General features: G+C 45.4%; 6 protein-coding genes across 11 annotated transcripts; 3 read left to right on the top strand and 3 right to left on the bottom strand.

Moving 5' to 3' along the window:
* Positions 1–5: 5 nt before the first annotated feature.
* Positions 6–2,559, bottom strand: LOC118510633 (syntenin-1-like). Of its 5 annotated transcripts, XM_036052677.1 has the most exons (5): positions 2,388–2,555; positions 2,240–2,269; positions 1,162–1,604; positions 856–1,091; positions 10–787 (listed from the first exon to the last, which is right to left on the bottom strand). In XM_036052677.1, the coding sequence occupies exons 3-5, from the start codon at positions 1,594–1,596 to the stop codon at positions 469–471; spliced, it is 990 nt and encodes a 329-aa protein (XP_035908570.1). In that variant the 5' UTR covers positions 1,597–1,604; positions 2,240–2,269; positions 2,388–2,555; the 3' UTR covers positions 10–468. The 5 variants fall into 5 exon arrangements, with proteins under 5 accessions (XP_035908565.1, XP_035908570.1, XP_035908566.1 ...); XM_036052672.1 differs by lacking the exon at positions 2,240–2,269 and having other exon boundaries at positions 6–787; positions 2,388–2,559; XM_036052673.1 differs by lacking the exons at positions 2,240–2,269; positions 2,388–2,555 and adding an exon at positions 2,105–2,233.
* A 225-nt stretch (positions 2,560–2,784) lies between these two features.
* On the top strand, positions 2,785–4,431 carry LOC118510634 (RNA-binding protein with serine-rich domain 1-A). The gene is made up of 3 exons (XM_036052678.1): positions 2,785–2,939; positions 3,011–3,127; positions 3,195–4,431. Coding segments are annotated over exons 1-3 (969 nt in total). The 5' UTR covers positions 2,785–2,937; the 3' UTR covers positions 4,045–4,431.
* On the bottom strand, positions 4,419–8,901 carry LOC118510632 (importin-13). Its single transcript, XM_036052671.1, has 8 exons — positions 8,290–8,901; positions 7,741–8,220; positions 6,111–7,673; positions 5,947–6,039; positions 5,723–5,855; positions 5,227–5,382; positions 4,981–5,152; positions 4,419–4,903 (listed from the first exon to the last, which is right to left on the bottom strand). Exons 1-8 carry the CDS (start codon positions 8,605–8,607, stop codon positions 4,816–4,818), a joined length of 3,003 nt encoding a protein of 1,000 aa, XP_035908564.1. The 5' UTR covers positions 8,608–8,901; the 3' UTR covers positions 4,419–4,815.
* Positions 8,902–9,177: 276 nt separating this feature from the next.
* On the top strand, positions 9,178–9,917 carry LOC118510630 (40S ribosomal protein S15Aa-like). Its single transcript, XM_036052669.1, has one exon. It carries the CDS (start codon positions 9,308–9,310, stop codon positions 9,698–9,700), a length of 393 nt encoding a protein of 130 aa, XP_035908562.1. The 5' UTR covers positions 9,178–9,307; the 3' UTR covers positions 9,701–9,917.
* A 76-nt stretch (positions 9,918–9,993) lies between these two features.
* LOC118510629 (glycosyltransferase-like domain-containing protein 1-like) lies at positions 9,994–12,938 on the top strand. Its single transcript, XM_036052668.1, has 6 exons — positions 9,994–10,086; positions 10,192–10,304; positions 10,400–10,533; positions 10,599–11,085; positions 11,163–11,447; positions 11,518–12,938. The coding sequence occupies exons 3-6, from the start codon at positions 10,461–10,463 to the stop codon at positions 11,762–11,764; spliced, it is 1,092 nt and encodes a 363-aa protein (XP_035908561.1). The 5' UTR covers positions 9,994–10,086; positions 10,192–10,304; positions 10,400–10,460; the 3' UTR covers positions 11,765–12,938.
* A 371-nt stretch (positions 12,939–13,309) lies between these two features.
* On the bottom strand, positions 13,310–19,545 carry LOC118510628 (dynein assembly factor with WDR repeat domains 1). 2 transcript variants are annotated; one of them, XM_036052666.1, is made up of 7 exons: positions 19,224–19,545; positions 19,089–19,161; positions 18,825–19,028; positions 18,626–18,748; positions 18,246–18,563; positions 17,656–18,181; positions 13,310–14,988 (listed from the first exon to the last, which is right to left on the bottom strand). In XM_036052666.1, exons 1-6 carry the CDS (start codon positions 19,261–19,263, stop codon positions 17,686–17,688), a joined length of 1,254 nt encoding a protein of 417 aa, XP_035908559.1. In that variant the 5' UTR covers positions 19,264–19,545; the 3' UTR covers positions 13,310–14,988; positions 17,656–17,685. The 2 variants fall into 2 exon arrangements, with proteins under 2 accessions (XP_035908559.1, XP_035908558.1); XM_036052665.1 differs by lacking the exon at positions 13,310–14,988 and having other exon boundaries at positions 16,703–18,181.
* Between the last annotated feature and the right edge of the window lie 656 nt (positions 19,546–20,201).

The raw sequence follows: 20,201 nt of genomic DNA, 5'->3' as shown, positions 1-20,201 counted from the left end.
GGAAATAAGTTAAAGTGATGATAATATGTAGTTCTTTTATTCAATGGCATTCAAACCATAATATACATGTAATAGATGTGCACCGATCATACGAAGGGACGAATAATATACGATATACATACGAATACGATAAACTATGCTTTGCAAACATATAGATGGCAGACGTGTCATAGTGGAGGGTGGTGTAACAACGAATGGGAACATACGTAAACGCGTCACTATCCGCCCTTGGCTCTCGCTAACTCTCTCTCTCCCTATCTCTCCCTCTCTCTGCTAAAATCGTTAAAAATCGTTGGTTAAGATTCACTTTCCATTTTCCCGTTCGGTGCATTTTTAGTTCCAAAAAAAAATACTTTGGTTATTCCTGCGGTTTCTTATCCTGAGTTTCTCGTGCTTACCTATACGGCTTGGCTGCAAAATTGGAAAATCTTACTGGGAAAACTGTTTAACTTTGAGTTTTTGTAGATTTTAAAAATCCGGCACCGAATGATCCATCTTGCCCCGCAACCACGACGTGGACAGCTTCTTCATCATCACGTCGTAGATCATCTTCGGTACGATCGTGAGCGTGATGACTTGCTCCGAAGCACTGATCAGCTGCCCGATTTCTTTGTCCTTCATCGCGATTACGTTCTGACCGTTTACCTCGAGCAGCTGCTGATCGATGATGAGCCCGTTGCGAGCCGCCGACGAGTCCTTCACGATGGCCGTGATCGTACCGTTGTTGAACTGGAAACCGAAGCTACCGGATGAGTCCTTGTGCAGGGTGATGGCACGCTCGAAGGGTCTGTAAAATTTTTAAGAACGATTGGTTTCATTACGCTTCCTCGCAAGCGAGTCGGTTGCTTTGCTTACCGATCGCGCACCACCACCGAGATGTTATTGCTGTCGCTCTTCTTCAGCAGCTTGTGCACATCGTCGACGGAGAAGCCTGCCACCAGCGTACCATTGATCTGCAGTATCTGATCACCGAAACGTAGCCCGGCCATTGCGGCCGGACTGTTCTTGACGACCACGCACACAAAAATGCCCTTATTGATTGCCTGCACCCGAAGGCCAACTTTCTTGTCCGCACCCTTGCACATGATGAGCTGTCGGGGTGGGAGGAAGGAGAAAACGTGTTTAGCAATCGCGCGGGTGAAGTGGCCGGTTCCGGCTTACCTCGCGTATTCCATTAGTCACCTGACCACGCTGCAGCCCGGTAAAGTGACCCGAAACGGGTGCGACCATATTAGCATTGTTCACGATCGCGACGGCCGACTGTTGCTGTACGATCGCGGTAGAGGGAACGGTCGCCTGTGGCACGTACTGTGGAAGGTTCGCATGGATCATTTCCTTCGAAAGCTCCAGGCCCATGTATTCGTACAGATCGGGATACATAAGGCCGGCTGCACCCACCGGAGGCGTGGGACGGTTTGCATCGGTGAAGTTGGGATACAAACCACCGTAAGCATCCTTCGTAGCAGGTGCCGACGGTGGGTAAGGCTGGTATTGTTGCTGCTGCTGCTGTTGCGCCACAGCCGTTGCGATGGCCGTGTTTTGTGACTGGACCATTTTGTCCACCATCATATCTTCTAGCGACGGATAGAGCGACATTGTGAATGCTGTGAAGGAAAAGGCAAGATACGCGTTAAATAAGACCCTTTGGCAAACATTAAAGCCCAACTACTGATAAGGTACGGGAATTTAAAATAAACGTTTTGATAAGGCTAGGGGGTGAGCACCACGAAGAATCAAGTAATTGAATGTGATTCATTCTGAACGCGAGTAATGACGCTTTAGAGGATTCGGTTTGTGTTACCACCGTCTGGGAATAACGAATAGCTGCTGATGATGGAAGCAAAAACTGTGCTTCTAATGCTACTCTGCTTCACTGTAGCCACTGGAACAGGAATACTATGCCTACTTTGTTAAAGCTCTTTGTTATACTAAACGTCTCGAGACGAAATAGAAGAACCCGTGAGATAAAAATTAAGAAGAAACTGCTGCACTTTTATGCGCCCGGGATGACATTCATATGCAGCTACGGCGCATTATGTTTTGGGAAGGGCAAACGAAAAGAAGACAAACAAAAAAAAAACACGCACGTACTGCTGTTACTCACAAAAAATATAGACTGTAACTAAGCTAGATGGACACCTATTCGCTTGCAACGCTAAACACCGAATGAATGGACCCCGTGTGACTCACGAGCCGACTAAAATCTCTGTGGGGGATAGCTGGCTTCGGGAAGGTTTGCCGTGTATGCTACTGCTGCCGCTACTGTTGCCTTTCAACCGGAATTATGAATCATCAGCAAAGTGTTTACTTGTTCTTTACATTCTTCCATACAAGCCGCGATACGGCACGACACTGAAATACAAGTTTGGAACCTATTTTCCATTTACCTGTGCTTGTAGTTTGAAAACTAAAACGTTTATTTCACTACACTGTAATGAACTATCACTACCAAATGGTTCTGACGGTATGAAATTTAGAAATTTTTGGGATACACTTTGCTCGGGAAGCACGGCACTTGTTTTGCCCAGCTTTGCGATTTGATTTGAAGAGCTCGAGCATGTCAAAGGGTAATTTAAATACCACTTCCAGCACAGGGTAGCTCGCATGGAATGTTTGTTTTGATTTGGAGTTTGCAAAATAACAGGGAATTTCAATGATGACCGACGTCTGTATACTATTTTTCTTTATAAATTGAATAAGCAATTTGCAGAAAGGGTTTTAAGCAACTATTTAAATGAAAATACAAACAAAATAACCCTCCGGCACATATGACATTGCGTCACACCTTTCTCCATAAACCTTGGCCAATTTTGACAGCCGCTTTGAGATCGAATCGGCTTGCTTCGAAGCGTCTGCCATTTGTTTTTTTTCGCCTGTGTGAAAGAAAATTATTGATTTTAGAGGTTGCAAATAACTTGACTACGGTGTTTTGAGGAAATGTAAGTTAACGCGCTATTGCAAATTTCATCCCCTTTACTAATGTCGCTTTCGGGCACTTCGTTGTTTGTAGGGCACGTTCGAAAAATCGCTCCGATTCGGAGGAATCGGAAAAGGCCGACAAGAAGCAGCGCGGTCGCGACAAGGAGCGCAAAAAGCGCAGCTCCAGCAGCAGCGATAGTAGCGCCAGGTATGAAAGCGCTTTTTGTTAGTGGTTTAGGGTGTACAATTTTAATTTACCTTTCTTTCCCGCACAGCTCATCCGGTAGTAGCTCGTCACGCAGCAGTTCCGGTTCCCGGTCGAGCTCATCCAGCAGCAGCTCGTCATCTTCCAGCTCTTCGTCGTCATCCAGCAGTGAAGCCGATCGTTCCCGCACCAAGCGCAAAACGAACACTCGCTCACGGTCGCGCAGCAAGAGCCCAGCCGAACCGGCCCAAAACTGGGACAAACAGTCGGCGGCAACTGCCAAGGAACCGGCCGCAGCAAAGGGTACGAGTGTGCGTTCGAAATCGAAGGACCGGTCAGATCGTCGCAGCTCCGAACCACGCGACAATGACAAAGAAAACAAACAGGGCCGGGCAGCATCGGTTGACAAATCGAACAAAGATTCACGTAGCCGCCGTTCCCGGTCCGGGTCGTCGAAGCGAAAGCGCCGCGAGCGTTCCGTTACACCGCGCCCAATACGCATCCACATTGGGCGACTAACGCGCAACGTTAACCGGGACCATATTATGGAGATTTTCAGCTCGTACGGTGAGATACGGCACGTCGATTTCCCCATGGATCGGTTCCAAACGTTTGGCCGTGGGTTCTGCTACGTGGAGTACGTCGATCCGGACGGTGCCGAAAATGCGATGAAAAACATGGACGGCGGACAGATCGATGGGCAGGAAATAACGGCTTCACCGGTGCTGGTGCCGAAAACCCGACCACCACCGAGACGCCCGTCGCCGATAATGCGCAACAATCGGCCGATGCCGCGCTGGCGAGCGTCACCGATGCGTTACCGCCGTCGTCCATCGATTCGACGCAGCCCGAGACGCAGACGTTCCCGCAGTCCGGTGCGAAGACGCCGCCAGAGTAACAGCTCGGACAGTTCGCGCTAGGACGAGCGTTCCGAGCAAACGGAGCACATGCGTCGGTCTAGTTTTTACCATTTTGAATTTCATACCTTACTGCACTTGCTTGCAAAGGAAAAAGGGAGAAAAAAGGAAATATCCTTTTTTTTTTAAATAACATTTTACCTGTGTGTGCGTGTGCATCATCGAGCCCAGAGAAATCTGGATTCATTTTGATTTTCTTCTACGTATCTACCGGTTAGGGTGGGCTGAGCAGCAGAGAGCTTTCATTTTCCAATTGAAAATGAACTGAGCACTGGCTCACTCCTTGCCTTCTTCATACGGTCAGTTTCGGGCGGAGAATGTGACATTTATGTTCAATTACACGTAAAACCTGTAGCATAAAATAAACAGATTATGGATTAAAATAAAAAATCAATGCCGCTTTTATTCACAAAATCGCAAAGAAAAAGAAACACAATCAGAAAGGAAGAGAGAGAGAGAGAGTGAGGAGAGTCCGTTGCGTGTACCACCGTGGACCGGACACGCATCGTCAACACTTCCCTGGTCCCCCTCTTGGTACACAACACAATAAACAGATGCGGACACGATCCATTCGTGTGCACTGGTACACCGTCGGGGTCAATTTGTACACCGCTTCCTTCACTACTGGCTAAAAATCACATTGGTTAGATTGAAAGTGTTGTTCTTTCCACAATCTGTCTGTCTCTGCCGGTCGGTTCCTACTGGAGCCCGGACTTCCGTATACATTCTACAGCGATTGGACCGGTACGGTAGTATGGTACCTGGGATTTGCGCTTACTTGTTCTCATACTCAACGATATTTCTGCACAGTGCGGCAAACTTTCGCACATGGTCCTGCACCAGACGCTTGTTCACTCGTTCCCTGAAACGGCGGCAGAAAAGGTGCTTATTGTAAATGAACGCTTCGAAAATCCCAGACTCATGCAGCACGTGACTTACTTTATAACTTTTCGCATAAACTGTTCCTTATCGTTGCCGCTGACGTACGCGGTCGGGAAGTTCGGTATCTCTAGCAGCTTCATCCACTGGACGAACTCGGTCGGATAGCGGAAGTTGAGGGCGAGAAAGATGTCGGCAAATATTTCCACCTGTGTGCGAAGGGCTGTACCACCTGAAAGGCAGAGAAAGCAGAAGGGAAAGGTTTAGCTGAGTTTCTGATGTTGATTATAGTAGCAGAATTCTTACCAATGCACAAAAAGGTAGACCGTACTATGTTTTCACCCTGCGCCAGTACTACATTCATCATCACCGGGTGATTGGTCGATTCCTTGACGAACATCGTGATGAACGCTACGCTCTTCTTCATCGGTCCAGTCTCGGGTAACATCATACACTTGGTGGCTACAAGGAGAAAAAAGAGGTGAAAATAGTAGATCTATTAACCTCTATTTGTGTAAAAGTGTGTTATGTCCCGAAAGGATTTTTTTTGTAATGTCCTGTTCCTATGGAAATGATAGAGATCCTCAAACCAATGATGTCATTAGCCGTCAACGTATACCTGAATCTGGATTAACTTATGGAAGATGGTCCCAGAGCTTTTCCACCAGAGAGTCACAGACGGCTCTCTCTAGCTTCAGATTGAAAGGCAGACATCCATCACCACCTGGCATGTTGGCCATTTTCATTCTTAAAAGCATGGTAAGCCCGATCAAAAAAAAACATTCCTCGATTGAGTTCTTACCGAAGTCTACCAGCTTCATACAGTCGACCTGTACCTCACTGTAGCATATTGGAATCTTCTTCGATATCCGCGTGTTGAACGCGTAGAACGTTTCGATCAAATCCGCTATGCGGGACAGTTTTCCCAAGTTTTGCTAGAAGGAAAAAAAACACACACACACACAGAAGAAAAGCGATCGCGTTAGAATGCTGATGCCTTCAAGACTCTCATTTGACGCTTCCCACCTGCATCTGGTTAAAGTTGTAGTCCATGATGGCGGTAAACAGCTGCACCATCAGTTGTCGAGAGTCTTGATCCTTGTAGAACATGAGAATGAACTGGAAAGAGATGCAATGGGCATTAAATTTTCACCCTTTTCCAAAATGCACTCCGGATCCGAGCCACATACATTGCCCGCAATGTCGGCCGCCGAAACAACACAGTTTGTGTTGAGGATCGACAGCACCAGGCAGCACATCTCAGTAAGCAGCGGTTTAATGTCGTCCATCAGATTCGTCAGCGCCTGCTGCAACGCTTTGCACAGCGTATCGATAACAGTCTCGTCGTGTATCCACAGCTTGCACAGGTCCTTCAGCAGGCCCATCGTTTTCTCCAGTATTAGCAGGATTGGCTGTACCGGACCGCCCGGCACACCCGGTGTGCCCGGGAAAGGTAACTTCTGTCCGCCCACCGCACCCTCCACCGCCAAACATCCCTTGTGCAGCATACCGTCGCCGCCTTCGGTCGGTTTCCGGATGTTGAGCGACGAGAACAGCTTCGAGATCATTTCGAGCCGCAACACCACGCGCGCCTTGGTCGGTTCGGTGAGGTCGTTGTTTTGTACGTGTACCTGCAGTTCCTCGAAGCAGGGCGAAACCATCGCGTCCAGGTAGACGATAATGTTTTCGTACGAGATGACGCTCAGTATGTTGCCGACGGTATACATTAGCCGGATCATTTCGGCATTTTTAAGATGGCCTTCCTGCAGCGCCGTACGGCACGCGTCCAGCAGTGGCAGCGCGTACGGTATAACTTCCTTCTGACATTCGGACGTCAGATCCTTGAGGCCGAGCGTCGCCTGGGAAGCTTTGGTCGAGTTAAGACCCTTCACCAGCAGCGTAATGGCGGACGGGAGATACTTGGGATTGTCGCCGATCCATTCGCTGTACGCACCGACCGTTTCCAGTGCCATCCCGAACAGCTTGTCGTTATACTTTTCGTACGGAATTTCGTTCAGGATCTTGAGCAGCTTCACTATCTGCTGATGCTCGGTGTACTCGATCTTTTGCGCGATCGAGCAGAACGCGTGGATGGTCGCTTCCAGCAGTGTCCAGCTTTCGGTTGACTGGGGATCGTAGCTGAGGTACATGATCGATTCATCGAGCGCTTCCGACAGCACATCTAGCATGAGATCGTTCAGCACGTCGTGGCAGGAGAGCAGTGTATCGCCGATATCCTGCCGGTAGCATCGGAACGCTTCCAGATCGTCATCGTTCCACTTGTGGAGGGATGATTCCGTCGGGAGCTGAGACTTTCGGACCAAAACCTTCACCACGTGCGCGTACACGGGTTTGATTGCTTCGAGGCAGCGTTTCTTGTGCTCACCGTTGTCCATCGAAAGGACCTCCTCCTGCAGCATGTACCAAAACTCCATCGCGTACGTACTGCACGACTCATCGACCGGGTAGGTGCCCGGTTTGTCCGTACACTTTATAAGCATATCGACCGTCCGCGTGTACACCTTGGCCACCTCTTCCGAGTCGGTGGCGATGCCGGCAAAGATTGCGGACGAAAAGCACTCGAGGGTGGAGATGAACAGGGCGTAGATAATGAGGGCAAGGTTTTCATTGTCGTTGTTCTCTTTGTACTCGGCGTCCAGGATCGGTACGAGCACGTCCAGGAACAGCTTCATGTAGTTGATGATGGTGAACGAGTATTTCGTGCTTTGAGTTGCATACGAAGAGATAATGTTCTACAAAAGGAAAAGAGAGATAATGTAGAGCGAGTTTTTACCGAAGATTTACCATCGCGTATCTTACCGCTAACGACTTTAGTGCCGTTTCCGCGAGTTCGTTCTCTTCCGGCATCAGACACCCATCGTCCTTCGGTTCCTTCCAGTAGCAGTAGTGGACGGCTTTCAGCAGCGTTTGTATCATCGCTTCACGATCGTTCAGATGGACGTTTCCGTGTGCTACCCACGTGCCGGTACATTTGGCCGCATTTATCAACCCGTTCATGTCGTGCGGTTCGACCGCACTGTGGCTAAGCTTCTCGTTCAGGTACGTCACCACGGTTTGCATCACGAATTCTGCATTCCGATTCAGCTCCTCACAAACCACGGGCCGCGGGATCTGTGTGCGTATGGTTTTAACCTCCTCCGGGATGCCCTCCAACACCGCCATCAGTATCTCGATCTGGGTCACCTTCGCAAGATTGCCCAGCTGTTCGTGCAGGAACATATTCGTCACCTCCTCGATTACCGTCGGATGGCGCAGCATGTGCACGATAAAAAGACCAAGCTAGAAAAGAACAGGAAAGCATCGTGTTAGCACTGGGCACAGTAACCCAACAACCAATCGGCGGCTTACTGAGATGCACAGCCTGTTCAGTACGATCTTAGGACCGTTCCCAAAAAGTACGATCGTTTCCAGCAGCTTCTGCTTCAGTTCGTGGTGTGCCTCCTTGGGCACTTCGGCCCAATCACTTCGCAGCTTCGAATTGAGTGTGATTGCTCCGAAAAACTGGATCTCGGACGATTTGTTCAGCTGCATTAGATCCCAACAGAAGGACCAGGCCTGCGGACTGTTCTGTACCTGCTGGAGCCATTTGTGTGTTTCTTTCTGCTGTTCGGATCCGCCACGGTAGAAGGATAGGACGGCCGCTTCTATAGTTTGCACTTCATCCATGATTTCGACACTGTTTTTTGCTTCGTTCCGATACTGCTTGCGGTAGCAGAACTACCAGTCTTCCGAAGGGTATTGGCTGTGGCTGTGATGTTTTTCGTTTGCTAATTTCTAGCAGGAGATAGCAGGATACTTTAACTTGCTCTCATTTAGCTGCCATTGTTATCACTTTTATCGGTAGGGATTAGTTTGAACCGGGGGATCGGTTAGAGAAGGGAATTAAAAATTATTTTACACAATCTCAAAAAAGCGATGTTGTTTCGGTTTCCTAGCACTGACAGCCTTGTGTGGGTGGATTGCTGTCACTGAACAAGATCGTTATGGCTGAAAGGTGTGAGTGAAATGATATGCCAAATAATAATTGTTTTTATCACAACTTGAACCTTTCAACGGTGAAAAGTATTTTGAAAATATTTTCTGCTGTAGTTTTTGTGTGTATCTTATAGAAAATGTCAATAAAATAAAAAAATATATTTTTTTAGAGAGCACATATGTGCAAAATTGCCGGCATTTTGCTTCATATACTTTGTGTACCTTGGCCGAAATCCGCTGACGTTTGTCGGCTGTCAAAAAAAAGTGACAGCTCGCGTTTCTTGGTGTTTTTTCTTCTCCCTTCGCTGCCTTCTTTTCAAAACGAGGCTTTGCCGTGAAACACTGTGTCTGCGCTCGAATCGCGTGTAAATATCGAAAAACACCCCCAACAATGGTCCGTATCAGCGTGCTGGCCGATGCACTGAAGTGTATCAACAATGCGGAAAAGCGTGGCAAGCGCCAGGTCCTGATTCGCCCGAACTCGAAGGTGGTCATCCGCTTCCTGACCGTCATGATGAAGCACGGCTACATCGGCGAGTTCGAAATCGTGGACGATCATCGCAGCGGAAAGGTGGTGGTAAATCTGACCGGGCGCCTCAACAAGGCCGGCATCATCTCGCCCCGGTTCGACACCAAGGTGAACGATCTGGAACGCTGGACCAACAATCTGCTGCCGTCGCGTCAGTTTGGCTACGTCGTGCTCACGACCAGCGGTGGAATCATGGACCACGAAGAGGCCAGGCGGAAGCATCTGGGAGGAAAGATTCTGGGATATTTCTTCTAAGCCGCGCACCACGTTCAACGTCCAACGCCTATTGCAATGGCGCTCCGTTTGTGCATCGTGCGGGTGATGGTTGCCTTCCTGCATCAACAATCGCCAGTTTAGAGGCAAGAAGGGTCGACGTACGTCAACAAACTCTCGCCGACCGGAAACGGGAAAGCCTTGAAGTGGGCGGGAAATACTGTGGGAGAGCTTAATAAAAGGAAATATCCAAAACGGATGATCGATGTGCTTTGCGTTGTTTAGTGGGACTGAAAGTGCGTTTTCCAAAGAAACATGAGAAAAGCATAATCGGGGTTCGTAGGATGTGTTCCTTTTTGTTCTGACTCGCAAAGGACGAGCGAGTGTTCATGTGGAAGATATTCCGGTTTATTGCTAGCTCTACAATGGTATTTAATCATTCTAAATGAATATACCCAACATTCTCATTGCAGAGAAATCGCTAAACTCAATAATACACACGAAAACTAATAGAACGTTTGCTTTTCTTGGAGTTTTCATAACCTTAACAGATTTGCCAGAAAATGAACTTTCCAACACCGCATCATAAACATATCATCAATCCGTCTTCGTAGGAAGAAAAATGTAAACAAACTGAAGACAGAAGGTGAGTTTCCCGGGCAACGAGCCTACTTTTGCCGGTGTTTTAAACGATTTCGAACAAGAGTATCGTGTTATTTATGTACTTTTTATTTGGGCCAGAAAAAACACCTCAATCGAAGTCCAGTAACAACGGCACGCGGCAATAGGTCGTGTCGAGCACATGGCACACATTTTAATTCTGGAAGCATTCTACGGCGGGTCGCATAAGCAACTGATAGATGTTTTAGTAAAGTGTAAGATCCATCGGCAATTTTCATCCTGAACTGTTCAGTTTTCACTCCTCACTTATGCTTTGTAGATCTTGACGAGCGTGAGTACGATTTACTTACGATACCGGCGAAAAAATGGCACTGGTGTGCGCGGATGAGTGCGCTACAGTTTGCCGGACGCATTTCCACAGCCCATCGGTACCAAACCATCTTCTGCAGTTCGGTGTTGAACCTTTCGGAATTGATAGGAATGCGAACGGATTTGGCTCACTGTCGGAAGATTGTTTACTTTCACGAAAATCAACTGTGCTACCCGGTTAGGGAGAGCAAGCAGCGTGATGTACAGTACGGAATCAATCAAATTACGACGTGCCTTTGCGCTGACCGGGTGCTATTTAATTCACGGTACAACATGGACTCCTTCCTGGACAGTATACAATCGTTTTTGAACATCGTACCGAACATGAGCTTCAAGGGCGTGCGGGAAAAAATCGCCCCCAAGTGTGAGGTTTTATATTATCCCGTAGAGTTTAGCAATCTTTCAACGAGAACCGATGAAAAAGAGGACAAGGAAAAGTGAGTAGTGTAATTTGTATAATCATAATGTTATTGAATGTGAAAAGAAACTCTATCGTCTTGCTGTACTATTCCAGCAAACCTCTTCACATAATTTGGCCTCACCGGTGGGAGCACGATAAAAATCCTGAACAACTGCTAGAGGCACTGCTGGCACTTCAGGAAAAAGGAGTAAGCTTCCACATCTCGATACTGGGGGAACGGTTCGAAACCATTCCTAAGTGTTTCGAGAACCTGGAGGATCAACTTCCCGGGAAGGTGCTACAGTTTGGCCCACTGGCTCGGGAAGACTACCGGCGCACGTTGGCGGAAGGCGATGTGGTACTGTCTACAGCGCTACACGAGTTTTACGGAGTCGCAATGTAATTAGTTACTTTAATTGATTTTTTATTTTATTTTAACATTAATATTGCTTTAAATTCGCTTTTAAAGGCTCGAAGCAGTACACAGCGGATGTGTTCCGCTCGCTCCGAATCGGCTAGTGTACCCGGAACTATACCCGAAGGACAAACTGTTCAACACGACAGGACAGTTGGTGAAACAGCTGTACAATTGGTGCCGCAATCGTGCCCTGTTCGAAAAGCATCGTGATGCCTTCTTTGATCAAATCAATTTGGACGTGTATTCGGCTGAGCAGCTGGTTCCGAAGTTCGTAAGCGCTATAAGGAACGGGAGCTGAGACACGGAAGCGTGTATTAGGTAGGCAGTTTTATTGTATTTAAATTTCTTATTCACAGTCCCAACGGTCATTTCGGTTTTAAAATGGCCATTCTGTTGATACAAGTGATCAATTACCAAATATTTGTTAGAAGTCTTCTGGTGCAAATTGTGTGAAGAACGCACTAACGCCGATAACGACTCCGACTTCCATTGGGCATTCGGCCTGTAAAAACAAAGCAGTAGGAAAACAGTGCGCTGTGGAGAAGTTCAAAAGCCTTAAGAAACAAATAGAGCTAGGCTTAAGAAAATATCCGTGCCGTTCGTATTCGACCACCACCACCCACACAGATTCAGTACCGGCTGTGCGTGTTTCAGTGTTGATATTTGCCATTTGCTTAACAGAGCGCATAAAGGAGACCGGAGTGCTCTCCCTTTTATCCATCGTCATCGTTTTCTACCTTCACCCGAAACGAGAACGTGCTAAGAAGGTCCGTTGCCGTTCTTAAAATTTCCGCATGCTAACATGTCGCATTAAATATCAAGTCGCTGGTCTTAGATCTCTCCTCACATATCCTTCCAGGAGGGGAAAAAACACTTCCTATTATGCTTGAGCGGCGTTAGAGTAAATAAACAGAAGAAAACGAAACCACTACCGGGTGGCAAGACCGAACCGAACCAGGCTCATCGTCCCTGTTCGGTCAGATTTGTCGGTCACAAAAGTGAAGAAATGTAGATTGCCGGATGCTTGGTTCTATTTTTGCATTCATCCTTTTTTTTTTTTGGTGGAAGCATGAGAGGACTTTTCAGCCCGTCCGTCTTGCAAGACAGTGTCTTTGTCGATGATAGGCTTCATATTGTTTGACCGTTTATGTTCCACATCCTGTTTTCAAAGGTCCGGTAAACCCTTGGAGAACGAGCGACCGAAGAACGAGAGTTTCGCTTGATGTTTTAGAAAGATTTAAGGACCTCATACACTGAGTTACCCAGATGATTTTATTCGTATCATTGTTTGGAGATTATAAATTAATTAGTGGCGATTTTCTTCAGTCTTGTTGTTGTAGTATGAAAGAAAATTTAATACATTAAGTTTGGAGACTCAATTTTTCACTACTTAGTTCAGCAGTGGCATCAGATCACATCGTTATTCCTGTTGGGTTTTCAAGCAGCTCACAATAAACAATTTCTAGTAGGTCCCACCGGTGCATTCAGTCATTTCTTTTCCATCGGTTATACTTTGCCATACTAATTGTGACCGTTCAACCTATCTTTTTACTAAAGTATTCCACATTCCTTATCTTTTTGACTAATCCCTACGTGAATGTTCCCCTATCCCCAACCCCAACGGTCTCAATCAAATTCACCTCCCCATTCCTAGCTTCCCCGTGGAAGCTACATCCTAAGAAAAGTCCCATCTTTCGCCATTCGCAGACAGTTTCTTCTCTGAAGTTCACCGTACCGTCCGGTGAGCACCGGACCGTATCGGAACGGAGCAGCTTTCGAATGAATAAGTTCGAATCCAAATTTCGTACGGACGAACGAACGGTTGGAGAAAAAAAAACCGAGAGGGCCACAAATAGGCCAGCCGGGGAGCTCATTATGCTTCGTTTGTGCTTAAAGGATGTGTGCTTGTGTGTGTGTGTACGAGAGTGGAAAAGCTATATCGAGACTAGCTGGCCTGGACTGGCCGATGTCTGCTAATTCCCTGCCAGCAAGTTCTGTCGGATGGTCAATCGGTACGGTTGGCTGAGTCACAGAATGGAAATAAAATCCAGAAAACAAAACACAGAAGCATTGCGTTTGGGATTTGGGTTTAGATGCTGGGGACATTCATCTGGTATCGGTGGAATGAGTATTTCGCAAATAGATTGGGAAAGAAGACGCAAGCTAAAAGATTGTTCAAGGATTCTTGGTTCTATTTATTGTGGACTGCCTTTCTAGTATCTTAGTGTAAAATTTTCTTTCAAGCTCCAGCACACAGACACTGCGTAGGTTGGATAGTCTCTCGCTCCAGTTCACTCTTCACACAGTCTTAGTTGCGACTAGTTTTTCCCAGACTTTCCCTGCTGAAAATCCTCCCTCCTCATCGTCATCGACCACGTGAAGCGAGCCGTGCGTTTGGTACAGCTGTTTCGTTAACACTTGAGCTACGCTTGCATGTATAGGCGAAAGATTTCGCTTCGACCTCCTTCTTCGAGTGGGCACGAGCAGCATTCCACAGGGCGCCGTAAGGAACGAAATCAAACATGGATTGTTTATTTGCTTTTTTTGGGGGGAAGGTGGGTATTTGTGACTGTGACACGGCATAGATTCCAGCACAACCCTCGCAACACTTGCAGGGCATGTGTGTGATGGTGGCACGGGACGTCGAGACGTTTAGGTGAATGTTCGTCCCGACAAGCACGGAAGATGATCTTTCTTATCGAAGAAAGAATCAATTTAAAGAACATAAAACAAACAAACTTGCTGTACGGCTCGTCGGTTCGTCGAGGTTCGAACAGATCAAAGTGGGAGAGATGCTGCTGCTGCTGCTGCCATGGTTCGGTGCGCGCCGTGTGAGCGTACATCAATCGTATGCAGATGTGCACAGACGGTCCGTGATTAGGATTTACGACTTGAACTGTGACTAAATTGTGTCCTTCCAGGAGGTCGGTCGACGCAGGACAGTTAGTGATGGCATCGTGATAAGCGATCTACAAACGTTGATTTATTTTCAGTTTTTTTTTATCTCACAATAACAACTTCTCTTTCTTAAAAAGCTTATCATATAAATAGAATCGAAGAAAACTGCAACTATGTATAAATGGCTTCTAAGTATTTTAATAGATTTTCTATCATTTTAACTTCTAATCGGTTCTCTCTGTATGCAACAATTGCTCTATAAATAACACACTGATTTGCATTTATAAAACAGATAACGCTTTAGCAAGTGGAATGTAGAACAAACAACACTCTATCAACACGCTAACAACACGCGCCTAAATGGCTGCAATCCGCAGTACACAGTGCATGCTTCCCTGCAATATTTAAACAATAAATTTAACAAACCTAAGCCACTGCGCTTGTGATTGTTGCTATTAAAAGTTTTAACATGTAAATAACTCTAACTTTGTACAAAAAGAATGTAAACACAACATCGCATCGTCGGTTCACATGCGCCTAGGACTCGATACGCTTTTACACCCATCTCCTAGGCCACTCCGAAGGCTAGTCCAGCACTTTAATACACTTCTGGCGCAGTAGTATCTGTAACGGAGTGCAATTTCAATTAGAAACACATGTTATTTTCTACTTATAAGGGATAAAAAATGAAACAAATACTAGCGTAAGGTGCATTTTTTTAAATTTTATGGCAAATTTGAATGATTGTGGTGGCTTACAAGATCAAGCATAAAATACCAACTAAATTGACTGCGCGTTCGTACCATTATTGGGGGTGGGATAAATGTTAAACCAAAGGAGCGAATTTACTGCAACGCTATTACATTCTATTTATGATAAAGAGAGAGAGGGAGAGAAAGGGGTAGAGCAGCTAATGGCGGGTAGATGTTACTTTTTTCTTTGGAAGGATTTCCAGGCGGGTGTGGTTTAATGTTGAGTACATGTGAAACACGATCGACAGTTTAGTCACTTTAGTTGCATTTTATTGCACTAATTTTTGTATGAACGATTGGGTCGAAATTGCATTAAAGTCGGGGCGGTACACAGTATGGCAATACTCACATTTTTATGGTGTGTAGTAGTAGTAGTGATAGTTGTGAAATTGTTGAAGTGTGTGAAATGTATGTATGCTGTTTGATCGGATTTTTTTTTTCTCAAGGAAGAATTTTCTTCCTTTATGCGCGATTGGACTTAATGCTTATGCTAGCCACCGCTCTTTCCGGCGTGCGGCGACGGATTGGTGTATATTGGTTGTATAAATTGGACCACGTCGACCTGAAGGAAATGGAATGGAATGGAACGGTAACGGTAACGGAATGTTTTAATCATTTTGACTGACCACTGTGGTTGGGTTGGGTGGGGCGCAAGCTAACATAAATCTACTGAGCTGTGTTTGATCTATGGAAAGATGTTGGATCCTTCAAAATAAACGATTTTTAGGGTTTTTGAGTATGTTTCGAATGCATTGTGTAATGAAAACCACGCAATAGATATGTATAGAAGCACCGCAACAAAACCAATTATTTATTTATTCTATCGTGGAAATCGTTACAATTATTATAGTTTTAAATAATTTTTTATTCGTTTTTGTGTGTTTAAATTTCAAGTCAATGCAAATTTCTATATTCTAACACAATTTGTGCCTGTTTGCATTACACAAATCATTCGAAACATTGGTAGTGAATCAAATCCGGACACAATTAAAGTGAAAATGCATATACAGTGGGGAAAGCACAACATCGAACAGGGGTTTAAATTTTGTATAAAATATTTTTTGTAAAAAATGCGAATAACCAAATATAATTAATTGAATCGTAACAGTTTAAAATTTATATCACTATATAAAAAAAATATTTATATCACTGTTTATATAAAATTTATATCACTATATAAAAAAAAAGAAAAAATAAAAAAAAAAAATTTGTCAATACGGCGCCAAGCCGTCTAACTATAAAAAACAAAAAAAATATATAAAAAAAAATTTGATTTTTTTAAATTAAAAATTAAAAAATATGAAAAATTATAAAAAATTATTATTAGACGATGAAAGGAATAATTTTAAATCTCATTACAGTTGAATATGCAGGATCTAACTTTAAGTTATTAAACTTCTAAAGGAACTATTCGCTTATTGTTTACGTATGAATTTAACTCCCATTTTATACCATCGAAGGTAACACGGCTAACAAACACTTATTTTGTGCAAACTATTCCAATTGTGTTGTCCGATAGTTAATTTTAATTTTTATCATCAAGAGACCACTATTACGGTCCATTCGATCAATAATTTCTTTTTTTAATATCAATATTTTGTGACCTTTCAAATTAAAATGTCCTTGCAAAGGTACCATTTTACCATCAAAACGCTACTAAACGAACCAACAAACTGGTGACTGCAACACCATCGATAAATGCAAACGAATTTTTTTGTCACAATAACAATCTGTCTCCCGGCTTGCTTTGCGGATCCATTTTCCATTTACATGCGAACATGCCAACATTCGGCCATCCATCGGTGGCTTTGTTCGTGTTCAGCTTCGCAGCAAGAACTTGGTCCAGTGTTCGGCTTCCCGGTTGCTATATGCCACACTGTACCGCTGCCGCTGCTTCTTGGGTGGACCCTTGTTTTTTGTTTGTTTGTTTAAATTTGCAACCAGACGAAGTAGTAGCAGTAGTAGTAGTGGTAGTAGTAGTAGTAGTAGTAGTTAGCGCAATTAGTTGTGGAATAGAATACAAGCGATAAGGTAGCGACAGGAAGACAAGAAGAAGCAACATGGCTACACATGCAAGTTAATGATATTATGGGCAAGCGCAGATTTAAAAACAAAGCAGTGAACATGAACGAGAGCATGAGTGGCGTGACGAACGGTGTGGTATTTTATTAGCTGTATCACATCACAATTTTACGTCTAATCGGCTAGAGGCACTTTGCAAAGCTACTTGCACTACTTGACCCGTTTCGTAATGGGGGCAGTCAAACGGGGTTCTCACTATATCATGGCGTGTGGCAGTTTTCCGTTTCCAAACATTTAGTTTCTACTCTTCTACTACGATTAGGAATCACGAGAGGGATTATGTATGAGCCTGAAAATGAGAGTTATCAACAGCTAGACGACACAGTACTATGAGCTTGTATGAAGGGAAGGCTCGCAGCTAGCAATGATAATACTACAGAGGGCAGCGAGGGCGCTAAAGGCGAGGCTAGAGTTTGAGATGCTTGAAATTGGAAATAACGTTCATACAGTTACATACTTTAAAGGCCTGCCCGGAGAACCAGTCGTATCATCTCCATATCTTACACGTGTTGTCTTTGGACGCGGTGATGATGGCATCGCCGGAATAGTTGAACGAGCAGGAAAACACTTCACCATCGTGGCCGGAAAGGGTTTGCGTGCAGGTGCCCGTTCCCGAGTTCCAGATCCGGGCCGTCTTGTCGGCCGATGCCGTGAGCAACAAACCTCCCGGTGGGCTGAACGTCACCTTGGACACTTCATCCGTGTGGCCCGCCATAATGGTGACCAGCTCGAAGTTCCCCGTCACGTCCCACACTTTGGCGGTACAGTCCGCACTGCCGGTAGCTAGCCGGGTGCCGGTACAGTTGAACGCAACGTCCAGTACCTCGTCCTTGTGGCTGGCCGTTGCCTGTGCATCGTCCAGCCGTCGCAGATCCCATAGCTTGGCTGTGCGATCGAGCGAGCTGGTCGCGATAAGATTGCACTGGAAGTTCCACACGGCATTGCTGAGTTCCGCTTCGTGGCCCCGGATAACGATGGCGTGTCTGGAAGAGGATTGCGCATTAAATTGGAGCATTTTCGATGAAGTCAGAGAGGAGGGTGCCTTACTCCTTCGCTCGCATATCCCACACGGTGGCAGTTTCATCGAACGATGCTGTCAGCAGCAACGTTCCCTCCTTGTTGAACCGTGCCGATATAACCTCGGCCGAATGATCCGCGAACAGATGTACCTCCTGGCCCGTTTCCGAGTGAAACACACGGGCCGTATTGTCCATGCTGCAGGTAGCGACCAGCTCGCACTGGTGTGGGTTAAACTCGGCACCAACGATTTCGGCCGTATGGCCCCACAGTGTGTTGATACAGTTGCCCGAGACGGGATTCCATATCTTGGCAGTTTTGTCAAAGGAGCCGGTAAGGATGCGGTCGCTAATGGTGGGAAGAACAGGATGAGCTTAACCTTAACTACGAAACTGAATGATGAGTCTTACCATCTGGGATAGTTGTAGGCGACCGAAAAGACGACATTCTCGTGCCCCTTAAGAACCTTCTCTTCGTCACCGCTTTCCACGTTCCATATGCGGCAGGTACGATCGTAAGACCCTGTGATGCATCTACGAGAGAGATTGAGGAGGACATATATCCCCTTTAATCGTCTTTTATCTAGACCAGTGTCAATGCGTAACCTACTTCTTCCCCGACTTGTCGAAGCACACGTTCGTTAGCGGGAGAATGTGAGTTTGTAGCGTTTTAAACAGATAGAACTTGGTCTTCACCGGTTCCTTCAGCTTCTTCTGTAACTTTTCCAATATTTCCGTCACTTGCGGGAACACTTCTTGCGTAATAAGTGGTTCGGTGGATGCAATTTGCTTCGTTAGCACTTGGAGATCACAGCTAGGGAAGTTAGGGGAAATTGAGACCTGCATTCCTATATTTGGCGTTCAACTATCTTACCTTGGAGTAAGATCGAACAAATCTATCATTTTCGTTCCTTCGATGCCCTTTTTCTGGTAGTTTAGAGCAATTCCTAGAGGGGTATCGTTCAGTTAGCAAAGGTTGTGAAATGCACACCACCAACCACACGCTTACCTGGCGGATAGTATCGAAGGTAAATCTTTATTAATCTCATCGGGAACCTGTGAGGAGGATCGTCTTTCGTATGCACACTCTTATGGACACTTGATACAGAGCAGCGTGCTGGGGAAGTAATTGATAGTAAAAGAAGGGAAAATGCTTAAAAACCACGAATATGTATCGTGCAACAGAAAAATAACATCCGAACCGAGCGAGAACTGTAACTGAACTGCAAAATTCGCTTCCCTCGTCCGTTCGTTGGATCGATACGGCGAAGGATATCGATGGTGGGCAACGTCAAGGCAACCCGTTTGACGGAACCAGTTTTGTAACACGTGTTTATTCGCTGTTGCTAAGGCGCCCTTAGTTTGTAACTATTTTCTGCAGACACTTGTTGCCATTCGGGGCCCGGAATGCATCTGAATACATGGGATGTAGGGTAATGTTTGGAGGATATCGGAAGGAATGTGAGCGATAAGTCATTCTTGAATAGGCTATTTGCATTCAACAGCCGTGGTGCACGAAACTGGATGTTTTAGTAGCCATAAATCAGTGGATAAACAGCGCGTGTGTTTTTGGAGCCTTTAAACAGCATTTAAGCAATGAAAACGCTGCACAGTGCTCTCCTAGGTGTTTTTGAATTGTATTCCGGAGTCGGATTTTTTTAAATTGACTGAAGACTATTCGAAAATAATTAACTTTAATTGCTTTAGTTCCGAAAAACAGGTGCCAACAATGCATTTGAAAGTTTAGAATAGTCTCTATAATTTTAAACTGGAAATATTCTGTTGGATTTCTAAACATCAAGGACTTATGTTTTGAGGAATTTTTCGAAATATTTTTCAAAATTGATTGAGCTCAAATTTATTTAAAAAAAACTACAACTAAACAGATTTTTCTCAGTCAAAGCAATAATAGTAATACATCGAACATGATACGTTTGCCTGGAGGCGCCTGATACTTTACTAATATTATCTAAATCATTTAAAATAG

Source organism: Anopheles stephensi, chromosome 3, assembly GCF_013141755.1.
Source record: "Anopheles stephensi strain Indian chromosome 3, UCI_ANSTEP_V1.0, whole genome shotgun sequence".
In the NCBI taxonomy this organism is placed as follows: domain Eukaryota; kingdom Metazoa; phylum Arthropoda; class Insecta; order Diptera; family Culicidae; genus Anopheles; species Anopheles stephensi.
Note: the sequence above shows the minus strand (reverse complement) of the source record. Positions and strands in the feature narration are given on the sequence as shown.